The sequence below is a fragment of the Panulirus ornatus genome, chromosome 3 (genome assembly GCF_036320965.1).
Source record: "Panulirus ornatus isolate Po-2019 chromosome 3, ASM3632096v1, whole genome shotgun sequence".
NCBI lineage: Eukaryota > Metazoa > Arthropoda > Malacostraca > Decapoda > Palinuridae > Panulirus > Panulirus ornatus.
The window spans coordinates 74,286,618-74,304,867 of NC_092226.1; the positions used below are offsets into that span (position 1 = coordinate 74,286,618).

Genomic DNA, 18,250 nt, shown 5'->3' on the forward strand with positions numbered 1-18,250 from the left:
TAAACAGACGCACAGTAGACCAAGCTCCTGTTAGTACCTCGTTCATATAGTGAACTAGGGAACAGCCAAGCTGCTTCGGTTCATGGGGCATCGGCTCCTTCAAGGATAAATACCTGTAAGTCTAGAATTATAAGACAAATGACTTATTCCTGATTTGTTCTTCTTGTCTGTCAGGTGTAGACCTCGTTTATGATGTAGGTAAGTAGGGAAGAATGTACCAGGTTAGTTATTGTGTTTGGTGGACGCGCTGAACACGTTCTGTGGGTAGACAACATTCTTGTGGTTGGAGAGGACAAACAAATGGTTGTTTCTGACACTTTATTTGACTCGTACGGTACATGAAAAAGGTTCAGCAATCATTTGGAATGGAAGCACAACTGACACATCTCACCACCACATAAATCATTAAGGCAACTTGACCTATAACAACATCACACACACACACACACACACACACACACCAACATTAAATTTCGCATTGTTTTAAAGAAAGTCATGCTGATTTCAAACTATTTTCATATCTTCCCTCAATCGATTATACTCTCCTGTCTTATCATTCTCGTACAATCTCTGGAAACAAGCTAATCTCTCTGTGTATCATTCTCGAGGGTTGTTTGGCCCTTAGAAAACGGCTCGTGTGATTACTGGTGTAGAGAATGTGTCACGTGTATCATAACTCTTCTGAGCATCGGTTCTATGCCTGATCTCTGTCTCAAGGCTGGCATCCTCAGCGGAAACGTCGTCAGTAATCAAATTCCAGTGAGGCACAGAACTCCGGAGAGTAAGACATAGGACATGGTGGGGGGTGGGGTGGCACAGACCCCTCACTGGTTGGCTGGATCATAGTACATGGTAGGGGGTTGGTTTGGCACAGACGACCATGGTGGCTGGATCATAGGATGTGGTGGGGAGTTGGGTGGCACAGACAACCTGCGTTGGTTAGGTCATAGTGTATGATGGGAGGTGAGGCACAGACAGACACACAGATCCCTAAGACGACCTGGAGTCAGTTGTCTCTGGTATAATGACTCGTCCTCGAACACCTTCATGAACATGAGGCTCCTCCTCCTCTTCCTCCTCCTCCACTTGAGGAACACCACCAATAACACATGCAGGATACATATACGCAACTCGATGCGTACTACGCACAAGATCTTCTCTGGTGTAGAATCTATTGTTACCAGATGTTCCCAGCTCACTAAATTCATACAACACAGAGACCAACGCAGCCTCGTCATTCGATACAGGGACATGAATGCAAGGATTTGATAACAACCCATAACCTCAACTGGAACCAGGCATCTTCCCCTCTATAACAACCTACATAACTCATATCTACATGTGAAGAAAGATGATCTAAACTCCTTAGCAACATAATACATAATGGGTGATCGTCATTAGCTAAACATGATTTATCAAACATACATCAAAACATTCATTCGCTTGTTTATTCACAAAGAGTCTACTGAAACGGTGAAGTGTTCCCAGATGATATAAAGTATCTTATAAACCCAATCTGATTCATATGCGTTTAACAGCTCATGGTTCGGAACAGAGTTCGAGACGCGAGTGGTTCAAATTGCGTCTCGGTTTGTGCTAGACGAAGTTAAGTTTGGTTTGGCTTCGCGCCTTCCTTTTCTTCCTGTAGGTTGTCGATCGTCCACACCGTGACACAACACGACCCTCTGATCGCCTCGGTCATGAATGATTCAAAGGTCGTAGTCGTTCAAGATGTTTCGTCCGTTCGCGGAAGATCAGGTGCTTCGAACGTCGATGAATCTTAGATAGCGACTCGCGAGGCAGTAATCGGCTTTGGTCTTTTGTTTTCTTCGACATTTTCCTGTATTTCTTTCTTAAACATGTGTGGGCAAGTGTACATATGTGTGTATATGTGTGTGTGTGTGTGTGCTTGCTTGCTTGTGTATATATATGTGTATACATATATGTATGTGTTTGTGTATGTTAAAAGTTAACTTCACATAGATACAGTAACAGATACAAATACACTTCACACAATTTTACTATCATAAGATTCTAACACATTTAACAATAACATTATCGACATCACTTCTAAACATGACCCACACACATCTGGCGAGGTCAGAGGTCAATACCAACTCACAAAATGTCTCGTTGAGTTCTTGACTGTGGCTATCTGCCAACATTGACCCCACATCTCTTCCAATACTAATCATTTGTTCTTTTTAGAACGTAGACAACTGACCGATTCCGAGAGAGAGAGAGAGAGAGAGAGAGAGAGAGAGAGAGAGAGAGAGAGAGAGAGAGAGAGAGAGAGAGAGAGAGAGAGAGAGTTTTACAATCCTCTCCAACAGCACAGTTTGAAACGTCACAACACTCTTTGACCTCTGACCTCTGACCCAGCGTGAGTGACCTCCCTGATGACCTCCTCCGCCTCACAGCTCTACAGCCTCTGGATCTCTGTAGGTCCTGCCGGCCCTGATGTTTTTCAGGAATCGCATCACAGCCCACAAGGCCAACACCTGCAGGACAACACAAGATGTGGACCGTGAGAGGACATCGTACAGGGGATCATGTCCAATATATATACTCATAAATCTGTTGAGAACAGAAGCTCATTTCTTAATAATAAAGATTCACAGTTTGTAGCTGGTGCTTAAGATATAAATGGACTATAAAATAGTTAGTATAATTGGTTTACAATTTAACAAAAGTGTATTTGGATATCATTTCACTGTTGTATCAGCGAAAAATGGAGAATAAAAGTATGAAAATATTATTCAGCTTGTGTTAGAAAGTGCATTTCTGCTGGTCACTAGTTGAGCCATCTCTCATTTATTCCCTCACTGAGAAAACCTTACTTTACAATCATGCAATATCTGTCATCATGCAACTCCATCTACGAAATTAAATCTCTCTGTGCAAGACTTACGTTAATACAGACGCGAGTTAAAAAGAAAGCCGTTTCCGCTTTGCATAAAACGTCAAATTTCTGCAACGAGAGAGAAAAAAATATGTAGTTCATAATATAGTGCAAGAAGAGAATTACATATATAATGAAAACATTAGGTTACACGTTATTGTGGTCCGTATATATGTGGGTCATGAAGACAACATGGGTCATACAAAGAATTTTGATACGTATGCATTACACGAAGGGAACCTCCTAGCATGTAGTCGTACCTGGAGTGCAAAGACAGTCTCCAGCATCGTCATATTCCGACGCGAAAACTGGAAATGATAAGGCTAATGACGAGGGGATAAGCTCCAACGAGAAATGAACTATAATGAAAGATGAGGGGAGAAACGCACAGGAGGGGAAGACAACTGCATGGAAATGAGCACTGGAAATTTCAGAGGAGAGAGGGGAGAGAGAGAGAGAGAGAGAGAGAGAGAGAGAGAGAGAGAGAGAGAGAGAGAGAGAGAGAGAGAGAGGAGCTGAATGGGGTGACTCTGGCTGGACACTGTTGGTTGTAGGCGATAAGAGGAAGACTTCTTCCTCAACTCTGATTAATATTCATGCCATCGACCCCTTGATGACGGGTCATCCCGGGGACAGAGAGAGAGAGAGAGAGAGAGAGAGAGAGAGAGAGAGAGAGAGAGAGAGAGAGAGAGAGAGAGAGAGAGAGAGAGAGAGAGAGAGAGTATATATAGACGAATATACGGAGAGATTCAGCGAGCGGAGGGAACACCCCCTATTTGAATCTTGGTGGCAGACTAGAAGCCCTGGGAATAAAGCGAACCACAAAGACGGCCAAGCAAAGAAGGTAAAGCCATAGCAAAGCTGGAGGGACGAGGATAGAAAACGGAATGAGGGTGGTGGACGCATGAAGTCCCAGAGCGACTGACTGTAGATTTACGCAGACAGGGTCGTTTGAGGAAGGGGATGGGGATATGGTACCATTGCCACTCAAAAGGGAAGGAGTAATTAGCCAGTTAGGAGAGTGGTAGATGATCTAGTAGATGGGTAGATGAACATCATAGTAGAACAGTTCCTGAGGAGGACTCGTGTGATGGGTTGTGGAGCTGACCTTGTTGATGTGGTCCCTGAGGATGTTGGAGTACATGCAGCAGACGCCCTCCAGTGACATGAAGGCGATGTTGGCCACCACCCAGGGCGTGACCAGCCCGCACCGCTCCTGCAGGGGATGACACACCTGCTATCAGTCTCTCCTGACGACCAGGGGGGAGGGACGCTCTCCCAGCATCTCCTGACGACCAGGGGGGAGGGACGCCCTCCCAGCATCTCCTGACGACCAGGGGGGAGGGACGCCCTCCCAGCATCTCCTGACGACCAGGGGGGAGGGACGCCCTCCCAGCATCTCCTGACGACCAGGGGGGAGGGACGCCCTCCCAGCATCTCCTGACGACCAGGGGGGAGGGACGCTCTCCCAGCATCTCCTGACGACCAGGGGGGAGGGACGCTCTCCCAGCATCTCCTGACGACCAGGGGGGAGGGACGCCCTCCCAGCCTCTCCTGACGACCAGAGTGTCAGCCAGGGGGAGGGGCTTGGTGGGACTGTGTCTGTCTGTCTATATGTCTGTCTGTTTGTCTGTCTATCTGTCTGTATATCTGTCTGTCTGTCTGTGCGCACCATAACTACGGGTCAGGACTGTGTCAGCCAACCACAGTACGGGATTACACTCGAGGTCAAAGGTCATTGTTGCTCGTAAAGGACTTAACATTTCTTGTTGATATCCTTGATAATATCTACTTAAATATTCTACAAAAATGTTAGATAACTTTAACATTAATTAACATTAACATAATCATTATGATGATAATCACATCAGAATTGTACAAACATTATGAACCTGATAACTGACCACAAGGGATACGAACCCATGTCTTCATACACTAAATGTTAAGATCAGACTTATCATCCTCGTAGCGTCCCTCACCTGTTGTATGCCTCACCTGCTGTATGCCTCACCTGTTGTATGCCTCACCTGTTGTATGCCTCACCTGTTGTATGTCTCACCTGCTGTATGCCTCACCTGTTGTATGCCTCACCTGTTGTATGCCTCACCTGTTGTATGTCTCACCTGCTGTATGCCTCACCTGTTGTATGCCTCACCTGTTGTATGCCTCACCTGTTGTATGCCTCACCTGCTGTATGCCTCACCTGTTGTATGCCTCAACAGTTGTATGCCTCACCTGCTGTATGCCTCACCTGTTGTATGCCTCACCTGTTGTATGCCTCACCTGCTGTATGCCTCACCTGTTGTATGCCTCACCTGTTGTATGCCTCACCTGTTGTATGCCTCACCTGTTGTATGCCTCACCTGCTGTATGCCTCACCTGTTGTATGCCTCACCTGTTGTATGCCTCACCTGCTGTATGCCTCACCTGCTGTATGCCTCACCTGTTGTATGCCTCACCTGTTGTATGCCTCACCTGTTGTATGTCTCACCTGCTGTATGCCTCACCTGTTGTATGCCTCACCTGTTGTATGCCTCACCTGTTGTATGCCTCACCTGCTGTATGCCTCACCTGTTGTATGCCGAGGACGAGGAAGGAACTCAGACCAATGAGAGTGACGTGAGTTACCAGGGTAGAGATGTAGGAGATCTGCACACCTGAGGGGCAGCCAGGTCATAGGTCAGGCCAAGGTCACGCTATCATGGAGGTCATGACCTACACCAGGTCATTACACTGCCCATAACTAAGGATCAACGTCTCACAAGGGTGATATCACTATAATGATAACAGGATTAACGTTCTTATGTTTCAAACAGCAAGTATTATAATGTCAGGCTCAATGTTAATCATTAATCAAGAGTAAACTTTGTACTTTATTAATCATTAATCAAGAGTAAACTTTGTATTTTATCAATCATTAATCAAGGGTAAACTTTGTGCTTTATTAATCATTAATCAAGAGTAAACTTTGTGCTTTATTAATCATTAATCAAGAGTAAACTTTGTGCTTTATTAATCATTAATCAAGAGTAAACTTTGTGCTTTATTAATCATTAATCAAGAGTAAACTTTGTACTTTATTAATCATTAATCAAGAGTAAACTTTGTGCTTTATTAATCATTAATCAAGAGTAAACTTTGTGCTTTATTAATCATTAATCAAGAGTAAACTTTGTACTTTATCAATCATTAATCAAGAGTAAACTTTGTACTTTATCAATCATTAATCAAGAGTAAACTTTGTGCTTTATTAATCATTAATCAAGAGTAAACTTTGTACTTTATCAATCATTAATCAAGAGTAAACTTTGTACTTTATCAATCATTAATCAAGAGTAAACTTTGTACTAGAAAGAGTGATAGATTAAATGGAAAGACAGACAGAAAGACAAGTAGACAGACAGATAGATAGGTCGACAGATAGATAGAAAGACAGATAGAAATATAGATACATAGACAGATAATGAAACAGACCAGTAGATGGTAGAGAGATCAGGTGGAGGAGGTGCTGGGGGTCATGGCTTACCGTAATACACATCCTGGAGGTGGTGTGGGTCGTTCACTGTGATCCTCCACAGGTACAGCAGTACGACCACCGCCGACGACCACTGCCGGGAAAATCACCAGTCACCAACGACAGTTAACCCGCCAGTCACTACCAACATTCAGTCACTCACCAGTCACTTCCAGTCACTGCCAGTTCACAGCCACTACCTTCAGTCACTCACCACTCACTACCTGCCTACAGTCACTCACGACACACTCACTAGTAAACTGTGCCTTATTCATCGAAGTTTTATATCATTTGACTATATCTATATACATCAGTATACACAACGGCTATATCTATATACATCAGTATACACAACGGCTATATCTATATACATCAGTATACTCAATGGCTATATCTATATACATCAGTATACACAACGTCTATATCTATATACATCAGTATACACAACGGCTATATCTATATACATCAGTATACTCAATGGCTATATCTATATACATCAGTATACACAGCGTCTATATCTATATACATCAGTATACACAACGGCTATATCTATATACATCAGTATACACAACGGCTATATCTATATACATCAGTATACACAACGGCTATATCTATATACATCAGTATACACAACGGCTATATCTATATACATCAGTATACACAACGGCTATATCTATATACATCAGTATACACAACGGCTATATCTATATACATCAGTATACACACTGGCTATATCTATATACATCAGTATACACACTGGCTATATCGTTAACCCGGGGGACGCGCCGTCAAGCTCAATGCTTTCTAACCCAGTTTATAACCACCTGGCCAGGGTGCTCAGCTGGGTATGATAACATGTTGGTAATACTGTAAACTCATAACACTGGGGGGTGTTGGTAACACTGTGTGTGTGTGTGTGTAGGTACTCACGATGGTGTAGAGGGCGGCCATGAGGGCGGCATGATGGGCGTCCAGACACCCACGGCCGGCCACCCACGCTCCCGCAGGCCACCCGAGTCTGTCAAAGATACAGAGAAACAAACAAGTCACACACACACACACACATATATATGCACATACCAGGTATTCAGATATTCGATAGGTGTACCATTCCTCTCTCTCTCTCTCTCTCTCTCTCTCTCTCTCTCTCTCTCTCTCTCTCTCTCTCTCTCTCTCTAACTATTTAACTCTCTATCTATCTATCTATCTATCTATCTATCTATCTATCTATCTATCTTTCTCTTACACGCATTTCAGTACCACTTCTTCCAAACATTGGAACACCTCTATATCAACGCCATGACGTCATCATCATCATCATTATGATTGCAACACTCGTGTATGTTGTACCATCGACCGGAGGAAATTTCGGACGCGTTCAAGATCTTCCATTTCCAAAAAAACAGAAGAAAAAGAGAAAAAAAAAACCCTTCCCGCCATCTTGTCTTTATGTTTCTGGCAGTCCGTCTGAACCCTGGGGACCGAAGCCTTCACGAAGCACCGAGACAGATACTGGCCAGCGGTGAGTATTGTCTGATCCTCCAGCAATATTCCACATACCAAGGAGAGAGAGAGAGAGAGAGAGAGAGAGAGAGAGAGAGAGAGAGAGAGAGAGAGAGAGAGAGGCGTGTGTTAGTAGCTAAATATATCAGTTGTTTTTTTCCCCTCCTCCCAGCTGAAGCTTTGACATGGGTCAGCCACATGTTAACACGCGAGATGTTAATGTCAGACATCAGATCCTCTATACAAAAATCGACATTTCAGAGAAGAGTTCTCGTTTACCATCTCTTTTCCTGTCTACAGATCCATTCAGCCTATCCTTGGAAGGCCTCACATACCATCCCTTCAAGTCTGCGCTATCTTTAATCGCTTCTCGTGTCGTTTTATCAATGTCTTTCATCTTGATGAAAATAAAAAAAGAAATACGTTTGTGGATCACAGTTGAGTTAATCGAGAAGACGGTGGGAGACAATAGATAACTGAATAACAAACAAATGTAGAAATAGATAACGTGTTTGTTGATGAAAGATGTATTCAGCGTTTGCATTGTTTGGCCGTCTCACAAAACAACGTCTTCATCGACTACCATTATGCCAGACCATCAGCGAAGTGGGATAAATTCACAGAGCCACGCCTGACATAAGACGAAAACCTGGGTTTCCATTAAACCTGAGCTTCCATTCAACTGATCAACGACAAGTAACAGTCTCCTGGCTGTCAGATACTTGGTAGATGGCTAACTACACTTATAATGAGGATGATCGTTGATAACAGTTAACACAATCACATAAAGACAGAACACACCATCACATAGACATGTCACATCATCATCTTAAGACAGTTGTTACTGTCGCTTGTCAAGGCATCATATGAGAAAAATTCATATCATCACAAATATAAAGGTTTCATCATCACATAAAGATGGGCCACACAATCACATCAAAACAGCTCCCATCATCACGTAAAATCAGCTCCCATCATCACATAAAATCAGCTCACATCATCACACGAAAGGAGGTCAAAACATCACACATGTTCATTATCGACATCCGTTTTTTCTTTACGCATACTTTTATGAAAAGTGAAAAAAATGATGAAAAAGAAAAGAAGTACATAAAAAAGAAATGCAATGTACAAGCACCTACCTGTAGAAGCCCATGTTGATCTCAAAGGCCAGACACGACACCAGCAGGAGGAAGACCTAGTGGGTCTAAACACACATTGTCAACTGGTCCAGTGCTTACGTCCTCCTCCAAGGGGACGTCTATCAGACTACCGCCTCAAGTACACGAGACATTACAGGAAAATATCTCAACGTCTCAACTCTGAGGCGGATTTCTCGCGTGAACGACTTTAAATATTCTCCCTCGGGTCGTGACGAGAGACAAAATCCTCGAGGATGGATTTGTCAGAGGAAGGTTGAAGGGGAGTGGGGAGTGGATTCCTGGAAACCCAAGTCTTTCAGACACCTCGTCTGAGGTTTCCACCCACTTGGAGAAACGCCAGAGACGAGGCTATGTCTCATGAGAGCACTGTTAATATTTCTTCTTTAATTTTCTCCTCTCACACTCACCGTCTGGAAGAAAAGTGAAACTGAAATTATTATTTCTAAAATATACGTATATTTGGTACTGTGTGTATGCTTATATACAGAAAACCACACGCATACGAATATACACATAAGTGAATGGATGTTTATATTGCGATATATATATATATATATATATATATATATATATATATATATATATATATATATATATATATATATATATATATATATATATATATATGACGCCATTACAATGATAAGAAATGGGTTGCTAACTTCATAGCCGGCCACAAAGGCTTCACCTTTAAATCCCCTAAACTCTTCTCCGGGGTTCCGCAAGGAGCAGTTTTGTCTCCACTCCTTTTCACTCACTTTCTACATGACTTCACATCACCCACAACAAACCATAAAACGTGAAGGTCCCTTCATAAGCAGACGACCTCATAATCACATCAAAACATCCTGACATCACAGCAGCAACAACGAAAAATATGAAGCGTTGCATTACACACTTGAAGAATGGCTCACCCAGAGGAGAATGTCCACACTCGAAACCAACCTACACAGCCGCCCACAAGTCCACCTTGTGTAGAGAGTCATTCCCACTGACCAAAACACTACATCAGGCGCTACACATGATACACACATCATATTTACTCCCCGCATCAGTAACTTCAAAACAAAATCAACACACTAACTAAACTTTTCCTCAGAACACTAATTAAACTCCCCTCAAAACACTAACTGAACTCCCCCTCAGAACACTAACTAAACTCCCCCTCAAAACACAAATTAGGATCAGATTTAGACAAGCAAAGCAATTCTTATCATCCTGTTTAAACAATGTGTCCGCTCTACCCTAAACTTAGTCTCACCAGCCTACCCTCTCAATAGCAAATATAACAAAGCTGCAAACCACACAAAACTGAGCACGCAGAATAATCACAAGCTCCCCAGCAGCTACGAAACAAAACAATGATCCCAAGTCAGCATGTTCAGCATTTAATTCTATGCTTCAGTGGTAAATCCTTCCCATCGAAACCACTCCGTACCTAGCCACCAAACCACTTATACTCACTGATCCTCCCCAACCCAAACAAGAACACCACAGACGAAACATATGCACACCTAAATGACCCTATGGAGCAGTTCAGAACCGCCCTCCTAACTCGGATTTAAACACCATCCCGCTAATCATACACCCATCTTAAAACCACATTCCCCAGACATACACGAGTTACACTTTCGTTTACCGTATGCACATTACCCAGCACTATAGACACTGACTCAGCATATCTTAAGCTTAACCCTTCGTGCCTACGATGCAACTCCCACTATACAGACTGAACACTTACTGTTGAGTTGCCCAGTACAGTCCCCACTGAGACAAATACACAGTATTGTTACACTACACTTTATGGTCTATCTTCTATTTCAATAAATACTAGCAGTTTCTCGTGTTAGAGAACTAGCGCCAGGAACAGACGCCCGCACCCGCTCACATTCATTCTGAAGCTGTCATGTGTAATGCACCGAAATCTCAGCTCCCTATCCACATCCAGGCCCTACAGACCTTCCCATGGTTTATCCCGGACGCTTTACATTGACGACACGTCGACCCCAGTGTACCACAGCGTTCCAGTTCATCCTATCCCGTGCACGCCTTTCACCCTCCTGCATGTTCAGGTCCCTATTGCTCAAAATCTTTTTCACTCCATCCATCCATATCCAATTTGGTCTCCCCGTTCTCCTGATTCCCTCCACTTCTGATAGATATATCCCCTTTATCAACATTTCCTCATTCACTCTCTCAGTATACTCAAGCCATTGCAACACACACTCTTCTGCTCTCTCGGCCACACTCTTTTCATGACCTCACGTCTCTCTCATTCCTCCATTACTAACTCGATCAAAAACCAACTCACACCACATATCGTCCTCATACATTTAATTCCAGCACATCCACCCTCCTCCAAACAATCTTATGTATAGTCCATATAACACCACGTGACTCTTCCTTCCAAACATACCTATTTTTCCCCTCCCAGATAACGTTCTGTCCACACATTCCTTTCAGTATGAAAATCAAGCCGTGTATCGATCTTGCACATCATCATACTCATTCTTGTGCAGCGTTACTTTCTCTTAGACCTAACGTTTCGTAATGATGATAAGCAATAGGAACTTTAGCTATGCCCTTTACCACTCTAGTTACCACCTTGAAGACTGATCATGAATTTGTAGCACCAAAGAAGGATTTTCTCGTGGATGTATTGGCCATGGGAACTGGAAAAAGATTTCTCTTCTGCGGGTCAGTGGACAATACTTTAAGTCACTTTGAAAGTTAGAAATGCTTCAGGACTCGTCCCTTCTGTCTTGTCTGATATAGAGATTATATGGTCTTGAAATGGATGATGTTATAACACTATTAAATAAGTTCAAGATCTCATTTGTTTCTCTATTATACTTTCTGTCTGTCTGTCTGTCTGTCTCTCTCTCTCTCTCTCTCTCTCTCTCTCTCTCTCTCTCTCTCTCTCTCTCTCTCTCTCTCTCTCTCTCTCTCTCTCTCTCTCTCTCTCTCTCTCTCTAACTCTTCTCATTTCCCCTTTACTCTCTATTTTTATACCCTACTTCATGGAAGACAGAAGCCTTTGATATCATGTTCTAAAAACCTATGATTTCGCTGCTCATTATTCTGTTGTTCCTTACTAAGTCATGTGACAAAGTTAACCTCAAAGTCTAGTCAGAAAGAAAGACAGAATTACTATGATAAATCCAGACCAAACTGATCTCTTGTGGTCCTTTGAGATATGATAAGTCAATCAACACTTCCACTGAACAACAGATAATCTCCTTTAACCTCGTACTATATTTCTGAAAGTGTACTGGGTCTGTGTTCTTCTTAACATGTATGAAAACAGACGGCATCATATACGTCCAGGGTTGTAAGGACGGGCTGTTGTTAAAGGAGAGAAGCAGCTACAGCTGTAACCTATTAACTACAGGATATGTAGAAGGCAGGTCCTTAAGAGACAACTGATGAAATACACTGCAAGAAAATGGGGTTCAGTGTTGCTACTGATGGGTACAAACAATTTTTTTTTGCAATAGTTGTGTTGTTGTTGTGTTGTTGTTGTGCTTGTGTTAACGTGTGTGTGTGTGTGTGTGTGTGTGTGTGTGTGTGTGTGTGTGTTGAGGCACTGCTACCAGAGCTGTATAGTGCAAGACCCACACACCCACAGCCACACACACACACACACAAAAGTTATCCATTCCACACTCTATCTTCAATTCAAGTTCTGCCAAGCGAGAAGCATATATTTTTTTTTCCTTCACGTTTTCAATATATGTAAAGCGACGCACGTATCCCCTTTCCCTTGGTTGAATGGAAGATACGAATGCTGTAGACTTGAGGAAGGCAACAACAACTCTCTCAAGGAAAAAATTCTAAGATATATATAAACATGAGGAGGAAAATATGTATCCCGAAACACACTTCTTTCCTTGAATTCTTTGAAGTTTCTGAGTCTATTATACATTTCGTTTTCCCTTGAACACTTCACAACGGACGGCAGATAGAAAAGAGAGAAAAAGTGCTACATTTCAGTCTCCTTCAGAGCAAAATGATATAATGTCAGTTGTCACAGATTCAACACTGATAACTCATACCCTTTGTCTATAAACTTCTGGTACAGAATGATACGGTTATTTCTCATTTAAAGTTATTTTTCCTTTCGATAGATCACGATAAGATAGTATAAGATACTATCTTACGGACACGTTAGATCTGGTGTAGTCAATACGGTTTTTGGTTGTGATTATTTTTTCTATAAGTCACTTAGACACGAGGGTTGACTTTTGAGTCAGTCAACCTGGGGAGAGAACGAGAGATCAAGGACCGAGACCCGCCTCACGTCGCGTCCACACGTACACTGAGCCAGCTGGCCCTGAGTCCTGGTGGAGTCGCCGCCTCCCTCCTCCCACCACGGGTCTGGGGGGAGTCATCCATCCGACAGTGTTCCACATCCCAGAAACTGAACCCGAGGGACACTAATGAAGCCGCTGCTTCTCATAGTTACTGTGTGCAGACGAACCAGACGAGGATTAGCCGTTAGGACATCATTTTCCTTCCCTTCATAGAAAAAAAAGGGTGTCATTCTATTGCCCATTTGTCTTTCCCTCATAGTCTGACCTTCCCACCTGAGCGAGCTGGTCCCAAGGACTAAAAATCAATCCTTGCAAAATCTAGTTTTCCCCTCAGTAAAATTGTTTCATGCAAGCTCGTTCATAAGCCATCTTGCAATCTGAAACATGACATTCCAGTTTTCTTTCGTCATCATGCCAGCAGTAAGCTGAGGAAGGAAGGAAGAGGTAAAAAAATATTAAGATATATTTACGTTTTCAGTTGAAGGTTTTCCAGAGAGGAAGAAATTAAATTCCGCCGCGAGTGTCCAGGAAATTCCAGACAAACTCTTGCTGGTTAGAGATTGTCCACAAGTCCCTCTGAGCCTCAGGACCGAAGTCTAAACTTTACCATGCAGCAATTCTTCAATACTTCCTTAGCTTCAGATGGCGATAACAATATTTCCTCAGCTTCAATTGGCGATAACAATATTTCCTAAGCTTCAGAAGGTGACAATGATACTTCTCGATCTTCAGTTCACAGTGTGGAAGAAATACCTCTTAGTTGATATATCTTCCTCGGGGATCCTTCATAACGTTCTGTGAAATCAGAGGCTCAAGGTTCAAACGTATGCAAATGCTAATTATTCACATGGACGATATATTCATATTACTTTTTAAACATCCATTATCTCATGCCTCGCTTTATCCCACCCATTCATCCACCAGTCTCGATACAGTAAAGCATTTCTTTAAATCCTTTTCTAACAAGGTTATTGTTCAGATTCGTGTTAATGCCTTTGGTTCTTCTATCCCACCATCTTTCCAAGAACTGTTCACCATCCAAGGCGTACAAATAGTTCATAAAACTTATGAGCGACTGTGATCAGGTTACTCCCTAATCTTCTCTCTTTCATGGTGGGCAAAATCAAGGCCTCTATCCTTTATATGTAGTTCACCTGTACTAAAGACCTACACCATTTTTGTCGTTAACCATTAACTCATTAACCATTAACTCATTTACCATTAACTCATTAACCATAGACCAAGAAGAGCAATGGTCCCAAGACACAGCTCTGGGGTACTCCACTGATTGCATCTCGACCCATTTCTAGTCGGCTTTATTCCCCTTCATATTAAGACCATCTGTTCTTCAAAGAACCTTCAACCTTATGCCATACTGGATGATAAGTGTTCTCTTGGCTGTCCAGATACTGACAGTCTATCCAGGCTTTTCCTTCTGTGTGGAATGGAGTTCACTCTCTCGTAGAAATCAAGGTGGTTCGTTACGTACGACCTTCTCTCCTTGAAACCATGTCTCTTCCTCGCTTAGAGGGTTCGCTACTCTGTAAGAGAGTCATCCATTAAGGACCCGATTGTATTTTCCAATCGATTACTCACCATGTTCGGATGGAAGGCCCGGGTGTGTGTGTGTGTGTGTGTGTGTGTGTGTGTGTGTAATTACCTATTACTAGAGTAATTGACCAATCCTCGTGTACTTCCCCGTCCTTCAGTCACATGTAATGGTTCAGTCTTGTTTTGAAAACGTTTTGGATTCTCTCTGACGCACACACTGTGGTCTTGAACGAATTCCAAGTGTCATATATTCTATTAATCAACAAATATTTCCCTTTTTTTAACCCGTCTTTTGTTAAAGTTTCCGCTAGTTTCCTTTAGTCCTCCTTCAGTCGTATCGCTGCAAAATCTATATTTCGATCACTAAGTCTTTTTAAAAATCCTGCAAGACATATTACCTCCGTTTTTTTCCTCTCCGTTTCTCTTCCCAGAGAGGCAACAGTTTCCCTAACAGACAAGCAACGGTAAATAACACTGGAGAGAGAGAGAGAGAGAGAGAGAGAGAGAGAGAGAGAGAGAGAGAGAGAGAGAGAGAGAGAGAGAGAGAGAGTGTTCAGTTCTTTAAACAAAGCAACATTGTAATTACAAGCGGGAAGTTGCCCGAAGGAATTTGAATTAAGAGCAGCGTAACAACGGGTCGTCCCCCAGCGTCTTATGAATGAACGCGCAGCTGTAAACACTCAGTTTAAACGACGGAGGCGGAATGAATGGGTTTAAATGCCAGATGTGGGACAAGTTCGCGGAGTTAAATGGACTGCTTGCAGTGGATGATTTCATAAGTTTGCGCTCAACGATGAAGGTTAATGACTTACACAAAGTTTATATGGAATTAGAAAATCTGAAGGTTTTGTCTAGTCTAAATATTAACGCGTAGTGGATGGCGTTTAAGGGAAACCGTTAAATTGACTGACTTTCAAATTTCTCATTTAAATTCTTCGGTTGAGGGCGTTGTCTTGAATTGACGGAATTTAAAAGTTCGCGTTTGTTTGACTAAGCTCGAAATTGACGGGAACATGATAGTTCGCGTTTTGATAACGGATTGCGTAAGTTTTTCTTTAGATGACGTAGTTTCAAGACTTGCGTTTAAACGACAGATATCAGAGCGGAGCTTCGAAATGATGTAGTTTTGATGGTTTGTTAATGAGTGACAGAGCCTAAATGAATGGAGTTTAAGCTCTCGCTCGCGTGACTAGACTTTCACGTTTAAATAAGGTTTAAAGTTCGTATCTAAAAGGCTGTCTGAATGGCGGGCGTGTGCGTGTGTCGACACACAGTCATCCTAACCTGAGAATAATTAGTTTAATGGAGACGCTAAATGGTTCAAATGGTTCTCGATCCTCTAGCGTTTGCCTATCGGGGTAAATCTCTTTTCTATTGTTAAACCAGTAAATAATAGTCCTAGGCGTCACGAGAGCTTGAAATGGTGTAGTAAGAAGCATTATACGAGGGGGAATTATTCTGGAGATATTACGAAACGCCAGTACGAGAGAAAACAGGTATTCAAATTTAAGCAAAAAGGAGGGAGATTTTCATGTGACATCACGTCCATATATATATATATATATATATATATATATATATGGGGCAAACGAGTGTAAATCTCTCTCTCTCTCTCTCTCTCTCTCTCTCTCTCTCTCTCTCTCTCTCTCTCTCTCTCTCTCTCACACAAACAACAGTTAATCACAATTAGCCCCACACAATGCTGCAGTGGTGTTGTTTGTCTTGTGTGGGACAGACGAAAGTAATTAAAGTAAGTGAGACGCCTGCAGCTTCCTTCCTCTTGAAATGACATCAACACCGTAAAACACTATGTTGCCGAGGTGGGAGAAACACTTAATGACGAAAAACCTTCAATGACGGACCAGAAAATAGACCCTTGATGATACTCAGTCGAGCAGAAGCCACACATCTGTAAACAAATGCAGAAAATAACACGTCGTCTTAAGATTTCTTTTCAGGAAATTAGATTGCAAAGGTAGGTAGGAGAGCTGTGGGTCCGGAGGTAAAAACTTGAGAAAACTTAAGTTGGGGACCTAAGTTAAGGCGTCTTGTGTGTGTGTGTGTGTGTGTGTGTGTGTGTGTGTGTGTGTGTGTTGGTAAAGCTGGTGTTTTACTGTATTCCAGACTCTATTATAAAAGACGCCTCTTCCCCTCACTTCGTCCTAGGGGAGAGGTAAGACCACTTGGCCAAAGTATGTGATGATATCTCACGTCTGGGTCATTATGTATTGTGGTCCAGGTAACTCATTCATCAGATGCGTCATGCCACACGTGCGTGGGGTTGTTATGAGCCAGGCACACACACACACACACACACACACACACACACACACACACACACACACACAAACACACACACACACACACACACACACACCTCTGACTGGACGTCCATTATAAATGAAACCATCATATAAACCATTCGTCTTTGAAACTAAATGTGAATGAATTATAAATAATAAACCCCACCCTCCCTCCCTCCATCTCGCTACTTTACCCCCTCCTCCCTCTATTTTCTTTCCTCATCTCCAGTCAATAATACACAGTGAGCCGGAGAGCTGGGTGGTGGGTGGGGGAGAGACGGGAGTGAAGTGAGAGATGTATAAACTTTCTTTTCTATTTCCTCAGCAGCTCTGACGTGTCAGGCAAGACCACAGATAAGGTTGGACGTCTGGCGGAGGCTCTACTGACAACACTGGCCAAGTGGGTCTTACATGCTAAGCCTTACTCACGGTGTCTTGAGGTCAACGTCTTCTAGAGTTCTTTATATATATATATATATATATATATATATATATATATATATATATATATATATATATATATATATATATATATATATATATATATATCCGCCACGGCAGGTCAAGGCGGAGCTGGCCGTTCCCGGCCGTCTGCTCCCTTTTAATAGAAGGAATTGACGATGGTCCAGCAGCCTATTCCTTCAGCAGTCCTGTAAGCAGCAGGTGATGTAGGCTCCTTGTCTCAAACCACGTAGCCACCGCTGCCCTAGATTGTTAAGATGTTAGACTGTGTCATGTCACATATCACAGAAGACGTGGCATTAGTTTGAGAAATATCTGTCCATCTGAGCAGCCAATAGAGTAGTAGTGTAGCTACACTATACAGAACACTTAGGTGGGTGTGTGTGTGTGTGTGTGTGTGTGTGTGTGTGTGTGTGTGTGTGTCTGTGTCTGTGTGTGTAAAATGTGCCTAGTATCATTACACTGTCAAGCTTATATCAACCTCATTAATAATGACGTATGGCTGAGTGGCTTCTAACTCAACCTTTGTTCACTTGTGA

The 18,250-nt window shown here is 42.6% G+C and overlaps 1 protein-coding gene across 2 annotated transcripts; it reads right to left on the minus strand.

Moving 5' to 3' along the window:
- Positions 1 to 221: 221 nt before the first annotated feature.
- LOC139763777 (uncharacterized) lies at positions 222 to 13,401 on the minus strand. 2 transcript variants are annotated; one of them, XM_071690055.1, is made up of 8 exons: positions 13,341 to 13,401; positions 9,062 to 9,492; positions 7,347 to 7,434; positions 6,429 to 6,510; positions 5,474 to 5,559; positions 4,011 to 4,118; positions 2,912 to 2,971; positions 223 to 2,501 (listed from the first exon to the last, which is right to left on the minus strand). In XM_071690055.1, the coding sequence occupies exons 2-8, from the start codon at positions 9,073 to 9,075 to the stop codon at positions 2,415 to 2,417; spliced, it is 525 nt and encodes a 174-aa protein (XP_071546156.1). In that variant the 5' UTR covers positions 9,076 to 9,492; positions 13,341 to 13,401; the 3' UTR covers positions 223 to 2,414. The 2 variants fall into 2 exon arrangements, with proteins under 2 accessions (XP_071546157.1, XP_071546156.1); XM_071690056.1 differs by lacking the exon at positions 2,912 to 2,971 and having other exon boundaries at positions 222 to 2,501.
- Positions 13,402 to 18,250: the final 4,849 nt, after the last annotated feature.